This window comes from Schistosoma mansoni, chromosome 5 (assembly GCF_000237925.1).
Source record: "Schistosoma mansoni strain Puerto Rico chromosome 5, complete genome".
NCBI lineage: Eukaryota > Metazoa > Platyhelminthes > Trematoda > Strigeidida > Schistosomatidae > Schistosoma > Schistosoma mansoni.
Window position 1 is genome coordinate 7,756,932 of NC_031499.1, and position 11,554 is coordinate 7,768,485.

Here is an 11,554-nt window from a genome sequence, read left to right on the forward strand (position 1 = left end):
TGTCTTAGGCTCGAACTCCGGGGAAATTCTTAACAGGAACAAGGTAATTATTTGAATTTGTTCAAAGAAACCAAACTAGTTTAGTATTTAGAATACTAACTTTATTAAGTATTCATTTCAAAATCTTTTGTCCTGTAACATCAAAACGATTCATCTTCAAAGAAATCAAACAACCAGTTAGAATGAAACAATCGAATAATCGGATTCAAACCACACGTTATGTAACGGCTCATGATTTCAATGATACTCAACCATCACCATCGGAATTAACCAGACAAATCGCTCCACAAACTAAGAACGGCCATGCACCACCACCCACCGAATCAAGAAAGAGCTATCACTCTATCAACTTGGACCGATGCATAAATGTGTCTGATCCTACGTTGTAGCTGACTGACTGACAACTATCACCATAACCCCGTTCTGACATTTATCGTTTGCTTACTACTGACTAGCTTCAAAATGAAAATTTCCTATATTCTAGTGAGGAGACATAACTAGTGGAGCTAAATTATGTCCAGTGTGAGGTAATTATTCATCGAAAATAAAAGAAGACAGTCACGCTATGTTCTGGATTGATTGAATTTAGACAGTAACAGTGTTAGATGCCAGCTCAGTTGTCTAGGGGTTAAGCGTTCGTATACGAAATCGAAAGCCGTTGGCTTTATTCCCTTGTGCAGGGTTTTAAATGTACAATTCTAAGCAGTCCCAGGTCTTCAATCGAAGTCTAAGGTTGATCATTTCATAATTTCAATGAAATTCAACAAACTCCACAACCTTATACTTGGAAAACAAATGTCTTATCAATACTTGATAGTACATGAACACGTGACATGAGCGACAACTTGAAACACTAGTACTAGACTAGATAATACAACTGAACACATGATTGAAACCCATAGATACACAATTTATTAACAGAACGCCAAATTCAGAGTACAATAAAGTTATGTAATGAAGTCAATCATATGAAAGAGTTTACAATATTGTGTACTATCTCTTATCTCTTACCAACCAATCAAAGCTTACTACTACTTGACACCGAACCCCCGAAATATATCGACAGTTCATTTTTTCATATCATAAATGTTGAATATTCACAAGTTAACCAACACTGATGAGGATTAAATTCACCATTGAAAATAGTCACTCACTACTTCTGTCACACACACAATCTTTCTTTCTTTCTTTACGGACTAGTTTCTTCTTTTCTAGAACAGAATATAAACTTATAAACAAAGATGAATAATGATTAGCAGTGAAATCCAGTTTAACGCGCGTTTCATCCTATTTGAGACTCGTCAGCTGGATGTGTCTTCATCTCAGACTTGTTGATATTCAGTCTGAGACTCGAACCCAAAATATTAACTTGTTACAATGAGATATAATTGGACTGTTTTACACTTATATTTTCTTATCCTTATGGAACTCAAAACAACTGTCAATTAACTTTAAGGTGAGAATCTTCAATACGAACGTCAAGACAGTCAGTTCTACTGTACGGAGCTGAAACTTCGAGAACTACTACATCCATCGTCAAGAAGGTGCAAGTGTTTATAAACAGTTGTTTACGCAAGATACTCAACATTTACTGACCGGATACCATCAGCAACAGCGTTTTATGGGAGAGGACAAACCAACTTCCAGTTGAAGAGGAAATTAGGAAAAGACGTTGGAAGTGGATCGGAAATACATTAAGGAAATCACGAATGTGCATTACAAGGCAATTCCCAACTTGGAATGGTGAAGGGAAGTGGAAAAGAGGAAGGCCAAAAAACACATTACGTCGGGAAATAGAAGCAGATATGGAAAGGACGAATGTTAACTGGAAGGAACTGGGAAGGATTGTCTAGGACAGAGTTGAATGTAGAATACTGGTGAGTGGCCTATGCTCCTCCACGAGGGGTAACAGGCGTAAGTAACATTTTCTTATCACCATACAATAAAGAAAATTACGCAATACATAGAAAATATCTTCAACAACTTAAACAATACACAATCTATTAATGAAATCTTATTTAAATCTTCATTAAATTCTTCTAGGCATTAATAAAACAAAAACCTGATCGTAATGAATTAGAAGGTTTGGGTGTACCAACAGAATTATATGAAAAAATTTATAGTTTAGAAGCTATTGTAAAAGAGTTAGCCAAAGAAAGAGAGAAGGTAAATTGTGTATTTGTGTGTGTGTGTTTGTACGTAACTAAGTGTATATGTGTATATTGGTTCTGGGTGTGTGTGTGTGTCATTTTATGTGTTTCACTGCACCGGTTTACTCTAATGATCAGCCAGTCAATTAATCATTCTTTTTATTGTTCCTATCACTGTTTCATATAATTCACCAGATTATTGATCTAATTTTAACAATCTAAGTTTGTGATATGTAATTATTGTGCTTTTTTTCGGATGGGGGTGGTGTTAAAGGTGGGTCGGTGAGTTTGTTTTACTGTGAGATAGTTTTGTTCTTAAAAGAATAAACATTGATATTATGTTTATAAATATATTAAAATTTAGTTGCTTATGCTTGTTACTCCTCGTGAAGCAGCATAGGTAACCCACTAGCATTCTCCATCGAATTCTATCTTTGAGAATCCTTCCCAGTTCCTATTCATGCTTTGCATGTCTGTCTCCAATTGTCTACGAAAGGTGTTCTTTGGTTTTCCTTTTTTCCGTTTCCCTTCAGGATTGTAAGTTAGCGCATGCTTCGTGATGCAGTTTGATGATTTCCGTAATCTATGTCCGCTGGAAATGGATAGGAGATACATTACAGAAATCATCAAACTTCATCACGAAGTATATGCTAACTTAGAATCCTGAATGGAAATGGAAAGAGAGGAAAGGACCAAAGCATATATTGTGTCTGAAACTCAATAATGTCTAACCAACTAAAAGATAATTAGTTCTATCTCCTACTGGATTGTTAGTGTCTACTACTAACGAATCCCTTTATTAGGACAAAAAACAGTTGCTCAGTAATTTATGGTCTTTCTATGGTAATAATAATAATCAACATAATCAGATAAACATCTACTATACAATCTAGTTCGATTATTGACTGAAATCAATCATCAATTGCGATCAAATGTATTTTAATATTTTGTTAAATTAATTTTATTTAAACTAGTTCATTGTTTAAGTGATTGTCAACTTTGATCAATCCCCAAATGCCCTGGAACGGCCAAAAGTGAAGAAAGTCAGCTCCCCTCAAAATGATATCAGACGACCACGCGTATATAGCCTCTGATAGGGAAGTCCTACTCACTGACTTCTCGTGACACCGGTGTTGTTTACGAAATTGAGAGGACGAAAAGTGAATATCCGGCGCTTTAACCGGGTTGGTGGACACGGCACATGGTCTGGCCCCAGTTTCCTAAAGTAACAAATGGCGTATGAATCAGTCGGTTTTCACAGGCTAAAATGGAACTGCATCTCCTTACGATGCTCCACTGTCTTGTGGATCAGACCTTTAGGTCAAAGGCTCCAGGTGTGGCCTCCTAAGTAAACCACCTGCTTCAGTTTGGGCACCTGGGCAGTATCACAGCCCTCACACAAATGAAATGAGATTTGTGTGGCGCATATGTATCTGGTGCCCCTTTCTACCAATATTTATGTGTTTAAATAATAAAATAATAAAATCTACTCAAATAAATTACTACTATTTATAACTTAACAGATTTTTTTAATAATTGGATCCATGAGTCGATCTAAGCTAGACCACTATCAAAAGCCTGGTAGAATTAGACAACCGTACAGTCACAGTTTGGTACTCCTCATCAGTGTGCATCCATGATCCTGCATGTTAAACTTGAACCGAGGAGTTTTGGCCTCATGCACGAACGCTAAATCTCTAGACCATTGAATCTGTATCCAACGATGTTAATGTCTAACTTCAATCGATCCATGATGTTGCGTATCCTTTCATCTATTGTCTAAAGTTGATAAGTGTCTCCATCTTGCTTAAATAGACTCATGAATTCAATTATTAAAATTACTACAATCTCTACAAATCCTCCATGTTTTGGGAAAGGAGGGGGGGCGAGATATACAAGTTAAAACCTTTCAGATGAAATTCAGTTCTTATTCTTCATTCATGTTTAGGTTTGTAAGTTTATTTCAATTTTAGTAAAGTGAAGCAAGTGGCTCTCAGGACTCAGTAGATGAGTGGATAACGCGATGGCGTTTGAAGTGAAAAGTACTGAGTTCGAGTCCCAGAGTGAACATCAACAAGTCTGAGATGCAGGTACATTTGGCTGACGAATCCTAAATAAGACGAATCGCGTGTCAAACTGGATTCCACTGCTAGCCACTATCCATCTTTGCTTACAATGCTTGTGAAATAAGTCTATTTCGAGACAATACGCACAGTATGCACATATACCAATAAGAGACTGACCAGTTGCAGTCCTAAACATCAATGGGAAGATTCAAACAAGTAATACTAAGTGAATTTGATTGCTCTTTTCTTTGTTTTTTTAAACAAAAGAACCTTTAAATCTTTGCATATTGAATTTCACTTTCCATGATCCCATTACAGGCTACATGGATTTATTACTTATAATCACAATTCAGTAATGTGTATTTGAAAAGGTCATTTGTCCTGTATAAATTTGTGTTGTTGTTGTTGATTTGTTGACCTTGATTATTTTCCTTTTGTTTTACTGAGTGTGTCTTCTTTTTCTTATTTCATTGAGATTAGCTGTTGCAGTGAGTTTAGTTTGTCTAACCTACTACTAACGTTTACATTGTCAGTAGTATGAAATATGTGTGATTTATTTTTCCTTGATTGTTATGGATAATGATAAACTAAGAATTTGATTTCTTTTATCTAGATTTATGTGGATTGTGGAACATCACCCCATATGCCTTATCCATCTGATGTAAGTTTCTTTTTTTATTGTTGTCATGTTCTTCCAATATCTACAATGTATCCATCTCTTCTTAAATCAGAACAATCACTGGGAAACCATGACAGATATTCCACTACATCGAGGTGTACGGGATTAGCTGTTAATCACATGCGGAGAAATTCAAACACTTCACTTATACCCGAAGTTTGTGCTGATGTTGTCGTTCAGAAGGACGATGAAAGCTCCAAAATCAAACCATATAGTTTAGAGAACAAAACTCCATTAAAAAGAAAAAGATATTCAACTGCACTTGAATGACAAAAGGACAGTACTAAAAACGTAGCAATTTATACAGAATTCACCGATTAGTTGAAAATAGATCGGTCAGAGTATATCAATATGAACCTGGCCCTCAAATGTCCTGGTACGGCTGAGAGTGTGGAGAGTACGCTCTCCCTCTCAAAATGCTCTCACATGTCCACGCCTATATAGCCTCTGACAGGGAAGTCCTACTCACTGCCTTCTCGTGGCACCGGTGTTGTTTGCGTAATTGAGAGGACGAAAAGCGAATGTCCGGCGATCTAACAGGGTTGGTGGACACAGATGGTCCACCTAGGGAAGATGGAAAACACTCATTCCAAACCAATGGTGCACATGTGCTCCAGTATCCTGAGGGAACAAATGGTGTATGAATCAATCGTTGGACACCGGCTAACATGGGACTGTATCTCCTAACGTCGCTCCATTGTCTTGTGGATAAGACTTTTAGGTCGATGGCTCGGGGTGTGGCCTCCTAAGAAAACCACTTGCTTCAGTTTGAGCACCCGAGCAGTATGGTAGCCCTTACACAAATCAAATGAGATTTGTATGGCTCATACATATCCCGTGCCCCTTTGTATCAATATTTATGTTTTTAAATAATTAAATAAATAAATCATATGAACCTGACTTGAATATGCAATAACCAAGAGTTCATTCTGTTGACAGATTCAATTTACTTACTTACTTACTTACGCCTGTTACCCCTCGTCGCGGAGCATAGGCCGCCCACCAGCATTCTCCGCTCGTAGCTCTTCTAGAGTTACTGCCGGTCACAAGCTCGGGTGAAGGAGGAGGGTTAGGCCTGTGGTTAGCGACCCAATCCCATTGAAAAACTAACTCGCTTAAAAAACGCTAACCAGAAAAAGTCAACATGTAAACTAATAATTACGAAGAATTTGGATATGTCTTTTTTAGGTAAAGTTTACCGAATAGAAATATCTTCAATTTTTCTGTTACCATCAAATTAGATAACACCTTGTTATACGATACATGATTTCGTATCAAACAAAAATATCATTCAGAGTTAACTTGGCTTCAGTCCAAATGTTTATAAAGTGTAATTTCGCACTGATGTTAGGTGGCTGCTGGTAACTGGCAGAACGTTGTTGAGCTGAGTTTCTTACAAGATGACGCTCATCAAGGCTTATTTGTAATGTTAATGGAATAGATGTTCCTCATGGGATTCAAACTCACACCAGTCAGTTTCATAGTCAGAAGTGTTATCTTTGAGCTATTCAAGCAATGACTGTCTTTCTATGGGGCTGAGTTTCTTTGCGTTGTAAAGAAAATCATGCAAGTCTGGTTTCTTATATTGATCCAATTTTTGAGGCTACTAATCTAAGTGACCAGATTTTGTTGGACAGAAGGTTAGTGTTTTATGTTGAGAAGTACTCACCTAGTGTAAACCCGTCACTAAGGCGGTTGCTTGGGATTTGAAAACCAGCAGCCATATACCTGGACACCAGGAGTTACTGCTATTTACTAAAGACATCCATTTATGATTCATATTCCCCTTTTGATATGAAAAAGTTTGATTTGGTCTTTTACTCAGACATACTACGGTAAAAACTATTTAGAGACAAAATGTCCCATTGTTTCATTAAACTAGACAAGTGGTTTATTTATCAGTGAATGATCAATGCCAACCTATGGTCCACAGGATCGCATGGAATCTATCACCCATGATCTAGAGTTTACTGCCTAGACTGTATCACCCCAAAACTTGAACTATTTTCAGTTATTTTAGGTATTGTGATATCGATTGACTATTAACTTCACAACAGTTACTAGGTAATATCACTCATTTTCATTGATTAATTCAACGTAATTATGGATACAATATCAAAATCGTACGTGATGATTTGATGAACTGAACTGAAATATCTGTATGTATCGAACACGAGACTGGTAAGTACAACACCTGCCAACTGATGTGAAAATTCCACATTATTACCATTTGAACTCCACAGTTCAGTCAAGAAAGTCCTCTATCAAGTCTACGCCAGGATTACCAGTTTATGTTTTTTTCTGATTAAAATCATGAATCGATGGATGTTGGACCACCATTGAGAAACCGAAACTATTGCATGACCATTTCATCCTAATCTACCACTCCCCAGCGATGCGCATCCATGTTTCCACAAGCGGAACTCGAACCCATGACCTCTATTCTCACTTACGAACGCCTAACCTTTAAACCACTGAGCCGGAATCCAACAGTGTTCCTGCCTTACTTTAACCAATCCACGAAATGTTATTTAGTTTATCATAAATATTCATTTTATCATTAAAGTAATTACGTAACTTCTGGTATTTTTCTTCCCCCTTAAACAGGATAAAAAATTATTGAAAAAATTACAAAATACCATGTCAGTATTACAAGAGCAAATCAATCAGTTGAACAATATTGTTACCAATGTACAATCACAATTTAAAAAACTTCACGAAACTGTTGAGGTAAATTTTGTTTTTCTTTTTTCAAACTGGTTGATTGAAGTTAGACATTAACTCGGTCGAATATAGGCTGCGTAGTCTAGAGGTTAAGTAATCTCACACGAGACAGAAGGTCTTGAGTTCGAGTCCTGCATACGAGGTCGTGGATATGCATACATCAAGAGTATCATACTAGGACAAAATGATCGTCCAGTACTACCAGGCTTTCAATGATGGTCTAGCGTAGAGTGACTCTTGAATTCAACTGTTGAAAATTCATGTTTCTTTGATAAATGAGGTTACATTTTTCAATGTGATCGATTGATAGAAGATAACAGTTGACTTTTTATTATAAGCAACACACACTGATGAAGATGTACAGTTTTCTATACTTTTCTGATATTTGAGAGAGTACAGGTGAGGGAACGAGAGGCAGTTGAAGAACTTGAGTTCTGAGCTCGACTATTAAAGTTTCAAACATTGGAAACAGATATTGGACAAGCATCTTATACAAATGGATGGTACCATAAAATTGATCTGGTTGTTATGTCTAAACGTTTTCGAACTTTTTCTAATCTAAGCTTACATATTTATCTGACAGCCTAAGTATCTCATGAGGGATCTGTCCTTGACTATTAGAGACAGACAGTAAATAATCTTAAACTTGAGTTTTGTACTATCTGTTACAGTTTAGTAGGAAGAATGATTAAAGCATTCAAACCTAAACATAGCATCAATTCTCTGTTGTTCCAAGTCAGACTAAAAGATTTAGAATACAATAAGAAGGTCAGTTTGATAACTGCGATCAATGGCTGAGAATATTATGTTACATACTTCAGAACTAGTCAAAATGACAAACATACGTTCATTCTTTTTCCTACTAATGATCTTAAGTTTCAGTATTCCTTCATACACTTCTTTTTATTCATTCGTCTGAAACTATTTTTTTTTGTAATTTTTTAATTTCATAGTTGAAATCATGAGTCAATTGAAGCTAAACCACAATGGAAAACATGGAAGCACTGGACGGCCGTTTTACCCTATTGTGGGGCTCCTCAGCAGTGCACATCCACGATCCCGCCTCTCGAGATTCGAACCCAGGACCTTTCAGCGCATAACCACCAAACTACTGAGTGTGCATCCAGCGGTGTTAATGTCTAACTTCAACCGATCCCCCTTCTTATAATCATGAACTAATCAAATCTAATTGTCGCAAAATGATTTTTAATTCTTTGCTATTTATCTTGTTAATTTCGTTACATTATGCCATTGTGGTCCAATAACTTGATCTGACGTGCACTTGTACACTGAATAAAACTAACTGACTTAAGGAATCGATGTTCACTGTGTGTGCAAAGCAAATCTGCGATAAAAAATTGTCCTGTATACTTGAATAATTTATATTAGATTGACAATGCTTATAACTCCCTATTGTTATTATTCCTATGGTATTGTTTACTTGAATCTTCCCATTGATGTTTAGGACTGCAATCCACCAGTCTCTTATTAGAATATGTACATCCTGTGTGAACTGCCTCAACATTATATGCAAAAATGAACAGTGGTTAGCAGTGAAATCCAGATCACACGTTTCGTTCTATCTGGGACTTGTTAACTGGATATAGCTGAATCCTAGAGTTAGTGTTCACTCAGTAGCTAGTTGGATAACATGATGGCATTTGAAGCGAATGGTACTGTGTTCGAGTCTCGGATTGGATATCAACTCTGGAATGCTGGTGGATCCAGGTGAAGAGTCTTGAATAGAATGAAACGCGCGTCCTAGATTCCATTGCTAGTCACTATCCATCTTTGCTTATTTTTATTATTATTTATCCCTCAATAAATTGAATATTGATCCTTAGTGTTTTTCGTATCTAACTGATAAAATCTTAGGATGTCAAACAGTATGCAGATGATTTGGAAACGCGTAAAGCAGACGCAAACTATGTGGATACACAATTAGACAAGGTTAGTTGAGATAATTTTTTTCTGTTTGAAAAACTAATTCATTTCAACTATTTCTATGAAGTGTTAAAATTTTATTTCCACAACTAAACGGCCGTTTCTTCCTCTTTAAAGACTCCTCAGAAATGTGTATACATGATTCTACGTGCAGAATCCATTGGTTAAATACCGACTGAATAGTCTAGAGGTTGGGTGTTTACTCGCGAGATTGTGAGTTTACACAGCTGAGGAGATTTATACTAAAGTAAAACTGCTGTTCAATATTTCCAGGTTTTAGTGGTGGTCCAGATAAGATCAGTTTGCGATGTTCTTCACAAACTCCCCATAATAAAACTTTTATTTATTTGGATATACAGTTTGAAGAGATTTGTTTAGTTTTAAGTTATTATCAGAAGGGATTTTTGTGGAGATTTAGTATTTTTCATAGTTGAAAGCGTGATTCAATTGAAGCTAGACAACCAGGGAAAATTTGGAAGCACTGGACGGCTGTTTCGTCTTATTGTGGGACTCCTCAACAGTGCGCATCCACGACCCTTCAATTGACTCACGCTTTCAACTAATTTTAAGTTGTTTAGTTAGTCAGCGATCGCACTTCTATGAAGTAAGTAAACACCATAAAAATTGTTGTTCAATGCTTCGCTGTTTGGAGTCGTCTTTTTAATCAATCGAAAAGCTTGTAACTTGTAAGTGGTTGTATTTTCTCGTTGATGTACTAAGGATTCCGACTGATCAATCACTTCTAGAATAAATGTATACTGAGAGGGTCCCCTTAATATTTCTATTTATACACAAGTTTTCAGTATTGTTGGATAATTCCTAGCAGTGGAATCCAGGGAGTCAGTTTCGACCTACCTGAAAGTCAACAGGTATAAGTACTTGAGCCCGTGTTGGTAAGCACGTTCAAACTCGGATTCGATACCTTTTTCTTCAAATCCCTAATGCGTTATTCTAACCAGGACTAAGTCCATCTCTTTTATTCCATCATTAGTCACTATCTATCTTTTCTAAAAGTATGCTTTAATGAAACAGAATTCTCACTGAATTAAAGAAATATTGAAACAATATTTAACAAAACTGATAGAGTTATCACTGTCCATAAAATCGTTTTTAAACGAACTGATTGACTACTCACAAGTAGTTAATACTTTACAATTTCATTTTATAATGACTTCATGACTTGGTTTAGACTAAAATGTACTTTATTATCTTCATATTTTAACTCTGAATTTTTGAATTTCATTTAAACATATAATTAGTTTAAACTCCTGAAGAAGTCATAGAGATTAGGATGTTAGAAAGGTGTTCCTGGAGATTTTTACTGAAATAATGTTTTGGTACTGACTAAGAGGTGAGTTGCAAAGTAATTGAACAGAAATCTAACTGGACCTACGAAGTTAGACAATAAAACTATTGGATGCTGGCTCAGCTATCTAAAGGTTAAGTGTTTTTATGCGTAATCAAAGATGCTGGAATCTTATCCCGAATGAAGGGTCTTTGTTGCGACTTCTCTGGAGTCACGAACTAAGGTCCAAATCTCGAGAGATGGGATCGTGGATGAGCACTGCTTAGGAGTTCCAGGGCAGGACGAAACGGCCGTCCACTGCTTCCCTGTTTTTCATGGTGACCTGGCTTCAATTGATTCATGATGTCAACTATTAAAAATTACTATAATATCCACAAAACCCCTTCTGAAAATAACGGTATTATTTTTTTTCACAATAACAAATTTTGACATCTTAATTACAATCATAATATAAGTTCATTACTGTAAACTACTAGGAAAGTGTCATGAATTAATCTGTTACAGTTGCTAAGATCCAGTAAACCCTAAAATAATCTCAACAATCTCTAGTGAACGAGGACTCAAATAAAGACAACCAATCTGTTATTCTATACAGGAAAGACATTGACATAATTTCCTTCGTTTATTTATTCATGAATTCATAAGATTCAACAAACAAGAAAAACTATGTAAAAACAAACTTATA

General features: G+C 36.2%; 1 protein-coding gene across 1 annotated transcript in view; it reads left to right on the forward strand.

Moving 5' to 3' along the window:
* Smp_144020 (hypothetical protein) overlaps positions 1-11,554 on the forward strand; it is a gene marked incomplete at both ends in the record, with an annotated part of 93,329 nt that overhangs the window by 28,913 nt on the left and 52,862 nt on the right. Inside the window, 4 exons of the mRNA XM_018797787.1 lie at positions 2,044-2,166; positions 4,830-4,877; positions 7,503-7,625; positions 9,495-9,569. Coding sequence (XP_018652794.1) covers positions 2,044-2,166; positions 4,830-4,877; positions 7,503-7,625; positions 9,495-9,569 — 369 coding nt within the window. The remainder of the gene's footprint in view (positions 1-2,043; positions 2,167-4,829; positions 4,878-7,502; positions 7,626-9,494; positions 9,570-11,554) is intronic.